Source organism: Melospiza melodia, chromosome 4 (assembly GCF_035770615.1).
Source record: "Melospiza melodia melodia isolate bMelMel2 chromosome 4, bMelMel2.pri, whole genome shotgun sequence".
NCBI classification, from domain to species: domain Eukaryota; kingdom Metazoa; phylum Chordata; class Aves; order Passeriformes; family Passerellidae; genus Melospiza; species Melospiza melodia.
In genome coordinates this window covers 15,057,702-15,070,673 of record NC_086197.1, presented here as the reverse complement: position 1 = coordinate 15,070,673, position 12,972 = coordinate 15,057,702, and the positions used below count along the sequence as shown (strand labels likewise).

Here is a 12,972-nt window from a genome sequence, read left to right as displayed (position 1 = left end):
GAGCACAAAGGAGAATCACACCCCAACTACTGCTTGGGAAGCCCAGTTCTGGAGAAGTCATCAGTCCTAAGAGAGCCTCACACCCTTCTGGGGCTCCTCAATAGGCTTCTGCACTTCAGGAGCACCACTTAGTGACAGGCAGAGGGGTCCAAAAGCTGTAAGCTTTGTAAGCCTTTTGCTGATTCCTAGTTCTCTTGAATCACACAGGCAAATCATTCCTTTAAAATACACTTTATAAATAAACAGATAAAGAAGACACTGCACAAATGAAAAACAACGTACAACTGAAAAGGCCATTCAGAGCTGCATGGTGGCTAAATCCCACCCTGGTACAGAGTGGAGGGAGGAAGATCAAGGCAGCATTTCTGGCTGTCACAGCACCTCCCTGGGGTGAAACATCCTGAGGTTCCTGATCCCAGATTCCAAGGAAACTGCCTGCATCCTAATTCCACTGCACTCCCACTGGCAAATATGAGACTGCACACAATATGGGCAGATACCCACTGGCATGTTCATAAGTGGGGACAGGATGGGGATTGCTAACACTGAGTCTGAGAAGAACAAGAGCATCCCCTTAGAGAACTGTCAACACCCCTCCTCATTTTAAATAAGCCATTGCAGAGCTGGTTCTGGTTCAACACAAGGCTTTTCAGAGACTGTTATCCATGCAGGCATTTCTCAGAGGGCTGAAACACAGCAAAGATTTGGTCTTTGTGCAATGCCTCTGCCCTAAAGCACTGTAAACAAGGATATTTTCTTTGTTTTGCAGGAACCAAAGTGTTGCAAAGGCTTCTTTGGTCCTAGCTGCAGACCATGCCCAGGAGGTTTCTCCAAGCCCTGCTCAGGGAACGGGCAGGTAAGCAGAGCATCCAGCAGCACCCTGCACTCCAGGGTGGGGGAAGGATGAGCTGTGTCCCAAAAGCCCCTGGAGCATTTCTGCCCAACAGGAATGTTGGGCTCCATAAGGGCTGCCCCCTTCCTCTGTGTCCAGTGATGGAAAGGGGATCTGTCACTTCTCAGACGCCCAAATTGCAGATTTCTGGGGTTCCAACACACAGCACACAGGCAAGGCTGAGTGGCTCATTCTCACAATTTTAATTTGCACAGCACAGTGTAATGACCCCTCCCACAGCTCACTATTCTCACATAAAAACTGCAACGAAAGGTAGAATATATAGCAACAAAGAAAAAGTACACAAAGTTTTTCTTTGAAACACCTGTCTCGGCAAAGCTGGAGTTTTTCCTGAGAGTCTATCAGTCACAAAATATGGACAGGCATGTAGTCTCCCTTCTAGGGTAAAGACTTGTTTGAATTCATACATAACCACCACCTCCCTTCCACGTCACAGTGCATGGATGGCCTGGATGGAAATGGCACTTGTGTTTGCTCTGAGGCATTTCAAGGCTTGAGCTGCCAGTTCTGCTCACACCCTGGCAAATTTGGACCTCAGTGTGACAAAGGTAAGTGCAGCTCCACAGCCTCAGCACAGGAGTGTGAGCAAGAGCCCCAGTAGGGACTTTTAGACCCTCCTGGTGTTCAGACAGGAGTTACCTGGCTGCTAAACAGTCCCTGTGGAAAACAAGCAGGATGTTCCTGGGGTATTTTAATTTCTATTTCAAAGGGATGAATTGTAAGGCCAGGGTCTGTGTAGATACCCTAAATTTTTTAGATACTCTTATTTTTTAATACTCTAAATTTTTTTTGCAGGGGGTATAGCTTATTTTATACTAATTCACTGGTTTTTGTTTTAATTCTGTCTCCCTCATGCAAGTAATTAAAAAGAAAATTTTTGCTATTTGTTCCCATCTGCTATTGCCCACAACAGAACAGATTCTGCCTGCAATGCCAAACATATGTAATCTAAGAACAACTAGATCTATAAGCAGGTTGTGTTCAGGCCACTTAACTATCCTTACTGAATAATTTCTGCTCTACTTTATAGCTCACAGTTCTGCACTGACAGAGTTAATCCTACTGAGCTAAACCATAATACATTTGAGAGTCTATAGTATATACAACATCAAACATACATACATTCCTCATCTACAAAACTATTTTTAGTATTTTTTGTTATGTAACAGCCTGCCATTCATGAAACAAAACTCCCTTGAAGGTTCAAAGGTACATGGGCAAAAGCTGAGACACAAATTCCATAAGGAATTGTGGTAGTGCCTCAACTCAAGTCCCACCAAAGTAACAAGTGCTTGCTTGACTAGTGACTGACATTCTTTGGAATGCACAAAGCTTTCCTGCTGTGTCCCTTGGGCACATTGCTGTGCCTCCAGCAGCACTAATCCACTCAGTCCTAGCAATATGCTGGGGAGGGTCCTGAAGGATCTGTGGGCTCAATGTTTAAAGGCTTACCCTGTCACTGAAAGCACAGCAAAAGTCATGCAGTGAGTAACTTTAATAGTCTAGGACATGGCATTTTGCTCCTACTTCTCTGAAGCACTCTGAAGTACATTGATAAGAGCAGTATAAAGATACAACAGGTTTTAAAACATAAAACACACCTGAAAAGATGTGGCTATGATTAACAAAAGTCCCCTATCAGAGTGAGATAAAAAAATGCAAAACTTGAGAGTCTTGAAAAAAAATAGGAAGAGCTGAATCATAATAAGTGGGAGTACAAATGGGAGTACAAAATGCCTTTTTCCACTGTGGAATTGCACACTGTGGTTTATTTCTGGCAGAGTGCCCCTGCATCAATGGGAAGTGTGATAACCGAGCAGACAGCGACGGGAGCTGCCTGCCTGGATCCTGCAGAGCTGGATACACAGGGAAACTCTGTGAGCAGCAGATTGCTCCCTGTGAGCCCTCCCTGCAGCTCTGCCATGCACATGCAGAGTGCCAGCTCAGTGATGGCACAGTGAGGTAAGTCAGCAGCCTGCATCCATTAATATTCACTGTGCTGCAGCTCTTTCCTGTTTGCCTGAGCAAAACAGTCCCTGGCAGCAGTGCACACACAGCAGCCACTGCAACAGCAAACAAGCAAAACCATGCACTACATCAGCCTTGAATTGCAGGATAATAATTGCAAGTTCTCAATACCCTGTACCTTGTATATTTAACACTGAGAGTTGCATACAGATCTGATCCTTGATTAAAAGCCTCCCTTCCTACTAACATCTACAGAGGTTTTAGGAAGCTGTTATTTCTAACCATCCCTTAGTGATTTAGGAGTTTAAGCCTTGAAATTCCCAACAGTTTGAGGATGGATATCTCACTCTGGTCAGGCCAGGTAAGTTTTGCACACCACAGCACCATAGACTTCAGCACAGGTTCCCCAGTCCTGCCCATAAAACTGTTACTGCTTCAGCTGCCCTGCACTTCCTCAAGCTCACCCTCACATGCAGCAGGTTTGCCTCTTGCTGCAGTGTATCCATAATGAGTACAACAAGCATAATGGGGAATGCTGCAGAGCCTTAGTGCTTAAATACTTCCCTCCAATTTAGATTAATCCTGGGGAGGGACCCAGGGAAACAGGAGGGCTCATTGTCTCACACACAGCCATCTTCTGTGTAACTGAGAGAGTAAAAGCAAAGCCAGCCCATAATATTTCAGAACTGTTAGCCCAACTTCGCAATGATAACATCAGCTCAGAATTAATCCCACTCCCTGTCTCACACGCAGAGAATGGATCCCTGATTTGACTCAATTAACCCAGTCAATATTTTGGAAAAAAAAAAAAAAAACAGATCATGTACACACTTGAGCTACTTGTATCACGAATCCAAGGTTACCAATTTTAAGCTGCGTATAAATAGCACGTTGCAGTGGAAAACAATCACTATTTTAGAGCTGTCCTGTCACGTGTAACGCCTCCTTCCTCCTCTTGTCTCTGTAGCTGTGTTTGCAAACCTGGCTACGAGGGAGATGGCTTCAGCTGCACCAAAGCTGACCCCTGTGCTGTTTTAAACCCTGGTGGCTGCAATGTCAATGTAAGTACATGATTTTCCCACAGAAAGGCAAGCAAAGAGGAAGGTTTGGCCAGAAACTTCTACATGAGAGTCACGTTTTTCATTGGAGCGCCAGGCTCTTTCTCCAGAGCTCGGACAAGCCTGATGGCTACAGGCAGCTGTCCTGAATGGCTGCCTTTGCATCTCCCCCTAGGCTGAGTGTGTTCAGACAGGCCCAGAGGAGCACAGGTGTGTTTGCCAGGCAGGATGGACAGGAGATGGGAGGGACTGCTCAGCCACCAACCCCTGCCTACTGCCCAGCACAGCACGGTGCCACCAGAATGCCACCTGCATCTACATCGGGCCAGGGCAGGTAGGTGCTCACAGTCAATGCCACCTGCATTGCATGTCCTCAACCATGGGCTTCCTACCCTGCTTTCTTCCCCAAATCCTGCTCTCCCTCACAGCCATGATGTTATTTCCACATGGTGCTCTCTATCCAAAACAGTCTCCCTAAATTCCAGTCCCGGTGTTCCCTCCTTTCCCTTGCTCTCTCAGCAAACACATTTTTAGAAAGAGCATTAGTGGATGTCAGGTATGAAGGTCTCCTGCAGATATTAGTCAGTGTCATTCCACTGGAGTCAACGCCAAGCTGTGGAAAGACAGAGAAACTAATTCACCATGTCTAGAATATGAACACTATTTTAATCATTTTAATGAATTGCTGTGTTTTATTGAAATGACAGAATGACTGCAAGTGTAAGGATGGATTTCAGGGGAATGGAATTGAATGCACACCCATAAACTCGTGCCTGGAACAAAATGGAAAATGTCATCATCTGGTGAGTAATTAATCATTCCCTGAACAAAGTGTTCAGATTCATATCACACCTCGCCTCCTGCACACACCATAGAATTTATTTGCCATTTCAAGCCTGCAATTCCCTTTGGAGAAAGCACTTGCCAGGCAGTTCTAAAAGCACCAAAAACACTGTGTACCACATCAGTATAGTACATGAGCTGAGGATAGACTGCAAGGGCTGCTCCCAAATCCAAAGCCAGTATAGAAGGATTATCTCGAGCCTGGAATAAATAAATGCTGGTTTTCTACCAGCAATTACGACTTGGATCCACTATCCTGTTGGGATATTTACTCAGGCATCTATCAGCTTTATTAGTAGCTGCATGTGCTCTGCTGTGTCCTGTAGTTGCATCCTCAGAGCTAAAGTGAGGAGCTCTGGGGAGCAGAGGATGGATCTACCATAGTCAGGTGAAAGAACAGGGCTTCAAACATGTAGGGAGTGATTGTTTGACAAATTCTCTCTCTTTCTGGTTCAAAGGCAACCTGTCAGTTTGAGTCCTCCCGTGGCTGGCAGTGTGTGTGCCCAAAGGGCTACGAGGGGGACGGCAGGAGCTGCTATGGAAACGCTGCAGATGTAAGTGCTGGGGTCACCTCCTCTGGGCACAGCACCTGCTGCACAGGGCCCACCCTGCATCTTAACCAGGGAGAACAGCAAAACCTTTACAAACAGTCAGAAAAATGTGATGCTCACCAGCAATCTCTACAAAGGATGGTCCAGCGGGAACACTCGCCTGATTCATAAATTGTGTTTAAAATTGTGGCTTGGGAAGGGGCCTAAGGGAGCAGAGCCTATTTCTGTCTTCAAACAAACTGAAAATTTGAAATTGAAAACAAATTAGAAAACGCCAATCCCAGAGTCCAGAGCTAAGCACTCACATCCCAGCTGAGAGCACCAAGCAAGTCAACTCTCCCGAAGTTTTGCCCTGCAGTCTGTCTCAGTGGAAATGATCAGTTTATCATGTTGAAACAAACTGTGCTGACCCACAGGCAGATAAAACCAAAGTAAGTCAATTGGTGAGATAAATATGCATTAAACAGCACAGGAAAAATGAAAGTGTCCTCAGTCTCAGCTCCTGGCAATAATCTCACATGGCTCTCAGCACTACCTGCCACCCCTGCTTATACTATTATCTATCTTTGTTCTAAGTACTCTAGCAGAATAAGGGCTGGGTGATGTGCAAGATGCTGTGCAAATATCAGCTAAAACAACATAAATTTCAATCAATTTTGCATGGAGTTAAGGGAAGAATTAAGTTTAAAGTTACAGGAAATTAATGCTTAGCCTGGGGTCAGTACACAATACCTACCAAGGTCAGGTACACACCTAAGCAACCCATGGCCTGATTTTCAAGAATTGATAATTCACCTTTTCCATTACCAGAAAGTATTAAAAAAAACCCAAAAAAACATTAATTCCATCCCTTTTCACACATCCTCCTCCTCCATGTCACATCAGCCAGGCCAGACATGGTGGGTTGCCCCACAGTCAAGAGCACTTTAGTACAGCTAATTATAGCTTACAAACTCATTGATCTCTCTTCTCTCTCATCAGGAGCTATCCACTCTGTCAGAAGCAGCTGCTTTTAACCAGTGGGTTAATGTAAGTACACTTGGTGGTTCATTTCCATAGTATGTTCAAGTTTGCAGAAATGCATGAGCCTTGTAGAGTTTAGAAAGGGGAGCCTCAGAGCAATATTTCCATCACAGAGAGAAAGCTGAAAATCTGCAGAGACATTAGGGTGCCTTTCCCTGAATGTCTCCAGGGATGGGTCATCCACCATACTCCTAAGCAACCTCTTCAGTGCTTCATCATTTTCATTGTTAAAAAACAAAAAAAATATTCTTGCTTATATTAAACCTAAATCCACCCTTTTTCAATTTAGAACCATTGTCCCTTATACTTTTGCAAAAGGTCCCGCTAAAAAGTCTGCCCCAACTTTCTTACAACTCCCTGTAAGTGCTGAAAGGCCACAAAATGTCTCCCTGGAATCTTCTTTTCTCCAGGCTCAGTGGGGAAAGATTAACTTCTTTGGCTCCAGATTATGGAGGAAGCAGCAAAGTGGGTTTCAAACCCCGAAGTTCTGGACATACTAAAAATCTACTTTTTATTTTCACATGCCATCATTTATTACTGGAGCAGCAGTAACATTAAGGTCCTACCCCACTGTGATTGGAAGCGTATGAATAAAGATCAAAACTGGCTGCTCCCACAAGAACTGAAACCCTAAATGTAAGGAGTGTTCAGCAAATACCTGGTGAACAAGAAAAGACAGTGATGTGTTAATGAATATCATCAGAAGTCACAGCACATCAGCTGCTTTAAGGCTTTTCAAAGGTAGATGGCCTGGGGATCATTAAAGTACATAATTGCAAGGAACACCTCAGGGAGCTTCTGAAGAGAGCTCCATGTGGCTGATTCAGTGCAAGTGTCTGCCTGGCCCTGAGCTCAGATAGTGGCACCAGGGTGAAGAGAGAAACTAAAGAATTTTAAAAATGGGCACAATAAGAAATGCTATTCTCCTGCTAATATGCCCTTTAGATAATGGGGGAACAAAACAGAGGGAAGATTCTGTATAATCTATTGAAACTGATGTGGAAATTTCTGCTACACTTCAGAGAAATGCTATCACTTCAAATAAACACTGGTAACTACAAACATGAGCAAAATAGGCAAGCATATCCATTTGGGGGTTTTTAACTTTGTACTTGAGCAGGAATGTGATGTTTACCACTTTTCATAACCAAATTCTTTTCTTACTGCTCAGGAGAAGGGGAGGTTTGTTACTCTTTCTATATTTAAATATTTTGAAAGTGATAGGATGATGGCTAGGAAGAAAGATGATCTTAACAGGGACAAAATTCCCAGCTATTTAAGGGAGCTGACTTCCCTTGATTCAAAACACAATATGGGTAATGAAGGACTCTCCAAAACAGCTTCCATACCAGCTGCAAAAAGGTAGACCCCAAGCTCATATTGCTCCCTCAAGTTTTGCAGAATCAAAAATGGCAAGCTGTGGAGCCTGTGAAAAGCTTGGAGAACCCCATCTTCAGCAAGATCACATGTAAATATTTAGCTTTCCATATTTCACTCCAAAAAAAATTCCACACAACTGGAAAAATCCTCTCCAGTGGAAACTCTTTCCATCTTTAAGGCAGATAAAAACATGGAAGATTAATTAATTCATGCATGCTACAGATCTGACAATCCCTATCTAAAATTAGAGCTGTCAGCAGCAAGCTCCACTGCACTGCTAGTGGACACAGATAACTCTTGGATATCTGGGAAAAAATCCCAGCCATGTGAAATAGTCTTATTCTAAAAGGGAATACACTGTGTCATGGGAGTTTCTCATATCATGGTTCATAGTCCTTCCATCCATTGAACAGCATGGAGTGCTCTGGAAGAGCAAATTACTTGAATTTATCAGTAACCACTAGTATATCACTACTATTTTTTTTATACATTCAAGTGCACAATTCAAAGCCTATGAGACAGGCTAACTTTTGTGGGGGTCAACTTATGCCTGTGATCATAAAAACCAATTCTGACCTGGACATTATTTCTGCCCTTTATTTCTGCCCTTTCAATGCTAGCAATCTATTCTGCAAGAAGTAGACACTCGTTTTCCATTTTTGTGCAGCTGCAAGTGCTGTTGTTCAAGTCATTGCTCAGTATAATGGTTTTTCCCTTTCCAGGCTGGTCACAAAGCACGTCACATACTCCACCTTGCTTAAAATGTCACTAGCTACTATTTATAGCCCATCCTTGGAATGAATTATTTTACCCTCTTTACTTCCATGCAGGAGGCCAAGATAAACTCGGTGTTGTCCACCAGCTCAAACCTGACTGTCCTCGTGCCTTCTCTGCAAGCCATTGAGAACATGGATGAGGATGAGAAAGCCTTCTGGATGTCAAAAAATAACATTCCAACTCTCCTTAAGTACGTTCATGGTTTGGGGGTTTGGCTTTTTAAATTACCTGGTTTTTATGCTAAACAAGCCTTTGGTTTGAAGCCACTAGAGCAAGACAGGCATTTTGATTTTAAAGGGCGGGCATAGGATTCTTCTAGTTCCAGTGGCATATAAATCTCTGTAGCAAGGCCACTGGAAAAAAAAGGCATTATTTATATTATGTCAAAAATGTTTAAAGGTTGAACTCAGATAAAAACATGGCTGAACAAGGTGTTGGAGAAGCAATTCCTGCTTAAAACTACCATTTGAGACACATTAAGCATGTTTATCTGAAATAAGACAAAGAAAAAAAGAGAGAAAATACAAAACCTTCAAATCTAGTTAATTTCCTTTAGGTATCATGTACTGACAGGAGCTTACAGCTTTGCTGATTTCCAGAATTTATCGTCCTCTGACATGCTGCCAACATCACTGCAGAGCAAATTCCTACACTTGTCTAAAGAAAATGGGGTGAGATGACCTGCAAACCACTGTGGTATCATACACCAAACCCTGGCCATCACTGCCACTGACTTTCTTGTACTACAAAACCACACACACATTATGTATTTTCTTAATATACATGTCATAACATTACAGGCATAGTTCAATTATATGGGTCCCTCTGGGAGAAACATTACCTTGTTTTTCTCCACCACTTTACATCACTGAAATTTGTCCACAATATCAATTATTTCTAATGCTGCTGCAAACACTGGACAGCTGTAACCAAGCAGAATGGCAGTCCTTGCCTGGAGCAGCCTGTGTGAGCCAAATTATCACAAAGAGCATCAAGGAAACCAAATAACTTAATTTAGGGAACAGGGGAGGTAGGAGGAAGCAGCGATAACACATCACCACATATGCAACTTGATAGTCCTAAACCACCTGAGGGTATTTTTAATGAGGGTATTTAAATAAGTTACAGCCCTTCTCCCTTAGCCTGTTATCAGGTAAATTCCATGTTCTGGGGAGGATTTCCTGGAAATACACAAGTCATACTAAAGCACTTCCAAGTCCCCTCCCCTGTGTGCGGTTCCCCGAGGGTCACCCAGCCTCTGGTGTAAGTTATTGGTGCCATGGCACTGCCCTAGGCAAGCATCTGGGGAGGTGTGGAAATGCACAGGATGATCTGCTGGGAAGCACCACCCCAGCAAGGCCAAGGCAAAGCCTCTCTCCTGTCCCTTGTGCAGAACCTGACCCTCGAGGGCGCTCACTTTGTGGCCAGCGACATCGCATCCACCAACGGGGTCATTCACGTCATCGATAAGGTATCAAATACATTGGTCAGGATTTTTCTGCACCACAAAACTGTTAACCCCTGTGGAGAGCACTGTGCACAGAGCAGCATTGTGCCCTGCATGTGATGCTTGCAGGTGATGTGGGGTGTGTGCTCCCCTGCAGGTGCTGACCCCGCTGCGCAGCGCCGTCCTGCCGAGGCTGCTGGCTCGCCTGGAGCAAATGCCCGACTACTCCCTCTTCAGAGGCTACATTATTGTAAACTTTCACATGTTCACAGTGTTGCAGAGCAGAGGAAGCTCTCTGCTTGGTTTGCATTTCAGACTACCAGTGGTCATTCTGATTTATTTTTTTGATGTGTTTCACAACAGCAATACAACCTGGCTAATGAAATAGAAGCAGCAAACGCATACACAATCTTTGCCCCAAGTAATGATGCCATAGAAAATTACCTAAAGGATAAGAAATCTGCTTCTCTGGTATGTATAACTCATAAGGCTTGTCCTAACAGCTCAGTATTTCATCTTTGTTTCAAGTGGATGGGTTTTGAGGACACAGATATAGGGACATTTGTTTCCCAGGAATCCAGCAAGTTAGGCTTTGTCTGTAACACCAAAGAAGTTGAAATAGGATGGATTTACCTATATTTTCCTGAGTTGCTGGAAGAGCCTAGCTATTTGTTCTGTGTTTTGGCCTTGTGTAGATTAAAAACATGGTGACAATTTCCAAGACTCCCCAAACACCCCGGCTTCTCTCACATTGGTCAATCTCTCACCAACACATCCTGCTTCTGCTTCCCCCTCCTACTCAGGGAGAGCTCTGGGAGTCTCCTGCTTCAAAACAAGATGCAGAAGCCTTGGGAAACCCACACAAAATTTTGATGTATAGAGAGTAACTTCTTCATTTTACAGTGAAATATGAATCTACTCTACCAACCAGAGACATAGAAAACCTTTCAATTAAAGACAATTTAAAGTAGTCTTTATTGACTGAGGATGCCCTTAAAGATTATAGATATATAAAAATATAGATAGATAGAAAGAAACAAACAAAAATTACTCTAAACACTCACCACAGTTTATTCCTCTATAGGTTATTCAGGGATTCCCAAAGGAATAGGTATGGAAAGACCATAAAACACTCATGAATATGCAACACTTCATGTCCAATGAACCCATGAAGTTCAGAGTCCTAAAAATCACCTGACTTTTCCCTGAAAAAAGTCTTGTCAGTAGACTTTTTTGGGGTTTTTTTGGATTTTGAGAGAGGTTTTATTTCATGTAAAGAAAGTCAGTACAGGAGTGACCAGAAAAAATGCTGCAATGAGTTTTTAGGTGAACAAATTCCAGTCCCCTGACATCACTAATACCCATCATTAATAATGCCATGAAATACTGTGAGTCTTTCTTAGAACTATCCAGATGCTGGCCTTGTCACTCCTGCAGGAATGCTGCAGCTACACTCTCTGTACAAATATGTACCCTGACATATTTACAAGTTCAAACCTCCTTCTCAGCCTTTTTGGTTTCCTCCCGATATAAGCTATCCTTTTTCTGCCTTATCCCAGCAGCTTTCTTCATATTGTCTCCAATTTGAAACAGCTTTATAGACTGCACATATCAAGAGCCACACACCTTGCACAGGAAGCATTCCCCATAATTTTCCCAGTGGCTTTAATTCTTCCCTATCTCTTCCAAAAGCATTTATCCACACTCTATCTCTACTTGCAAGGTCTCCATTTACAGTCAGGAAGCTGAGGAGCACAGGGCTCAAATGACTCATCCCAAACCATTTACCAACAACAGCAGAGCCATGGCAAATGTCCCACATTCACAAGTGATCAAGCTCCATCTGCTCAAATGGCTTTTGGACACTCTTTTAGTTGTTTCTTGTCACATCATCATCTCCACATCACTACGAGAAGAATTTCTAATAAGCTTTGAGAGACACATTCCTATGAGACATCAGTCCCAGTAAATATGGATTACACACACATGCAAAAAAATTTTCATTTCCACTACTCACCAATGTTTCTTCAGTCTTTCTTCCATCCTCCCAACCTTGCCTGATGTGGCAATCTGAGAAAAGAAAAAAATCAAAAAACAGCCATAAGGTTAAGTCTGCCTGAGGCTTAACCTCTTTGTGAAACACTTGGGAGAACTGTGCTGCAGAGTGAAGAGTTTGGCACAGGGAGAAGATCCCGTTTTTTTTTTGGCCCTGATGGGGCAGGATGTCCTAACTCTGCTGGTGATTAAAGACAGAAATAAAGATGGATCAGTCTTAGCTTTTGCTCCAATTCATCAAAGTCAGGAGTTTAAATAGGGCTGGACACTGATGCAGATTAGCTCCATCTTAATTCCCACTTTCTCATCTGCAAGTATTTTTTGCCAAATATGTGGAACAAGGCCAGCCCTAAGAGATGTCAAGGCCACTCTTACTCTGTGGGCACAGCCAGGGACCATCACAAATCTCACATCCTGAAGATGCTTCATGCTTTCACACACTTTTGAAGGAGCAGGAGCAGCATGGACATTCAGAATAAGGGAACAGTGAGCAGCAGGATTTCCCAAAAGGACGTTTTTATTGCAAAGACAAAGTTGCAGCAGCACTGTCTGTTGGCTAGGCAGCTCCTAAACTCCCCAAACACGCCGGCTTCTCTCACATTGGTCAGTCTCTCACCAACACATCCTGCTTCTGATTCCCCCTCCCAGTCAGGGAGAGCTCTGGGAGTCTTCTGCTTCAGAACAAGATGTAGAACCATTGGAAACTCACACTACATTTTGATGTATAGAGAGTAACTTCATCACTTTATAGTGCAATATGAATGTACTCTATCAACCAGGCTTAGAAAAATTTTCAATTAATGACAATTAAAAGCAATCTTTATTGACTGAAGATGCCAGGGAAGGGAAGGGAAGGGAAGGGAAGGGAAAGATTACTTTAAACATTCACGACAGTTTATTCCCCTATAGGTTATTCTGGGATACTCAAAGGAATAGGTATGGAAAGGCCTCATAAAA

General features: G+C 43.2%; 1 protein-coding gene and 1 long non-coding RNA gene across 3 annotated transcripts in view; one reads left to right on the top strand and one right to left on the bottom strand.

The window, feature by feature from the left end:
- The window catches only part of LOC134417131 (uncharacterized), a 202,265-nt gene extending 190,240 nt beyond the window's left edge, over positions 1-12,025 (bottom strand). For both annotated transcript variants that reach the window (XR_010027509.1, XR_010027508.1), the window contains exon 1: positions 11,978-12,025. This is a non-coding gene — a long non-coding RNA (uncharacterized LOC134417131). The remainder of the gene's footprint in view (positions 1-11,977) is intronic.
- Positions 1-12,972, top strand: part of STAB2 (stabilin 2) — an 82,833-nt gene that overhangs the window by 30,918 nt on the left and 38,943 nt on the right. The window contains exons 19-31 of the mRNA XM_063153983.1: positions 770-856; positions 1,350-1,461; positions 2,695-2,875; positions 3,849-3,942; positions 4,115-4,273; positions 4,647-4,742; positions 5,241-5,336; positions 6,315-6,362; positions 8,567-8,703; positions 9,070-9,184; positions 9,907-9,984; positions 10,118-10,210; positions 10,324-10,431. Coding sequence (XP_063010053.1) covers positions 770-856; positions 1,350-1,461; positions 2,695-2,875; positions 3,849-3,942; positions 4,115-4,273; positions 4,647-4,742; positions 5,241-5,336; positions 6,315-6,362; positions 8,567-8,703; positions 9,070-9,184; positions 9,907-9,984; positions 10,118-10,210; positions 10,324-10,431 — 1,404 coding nt within the window. The remainder of the gene's footprint in view (positions 1-769; positions 857-1,349; positions 1,462-2,694; positions 2,876-3,848; positions 3,943-4,114; positions 4,274-4,646; positions 4,743-5,240; positions 5,337-6,314; positions 6,363-8,566; positions 8,704-9,069; positions 9,185-9,906; positions 9,985-10,117; positions 10,211-10,323; positions 10,432-12,972) is intronic.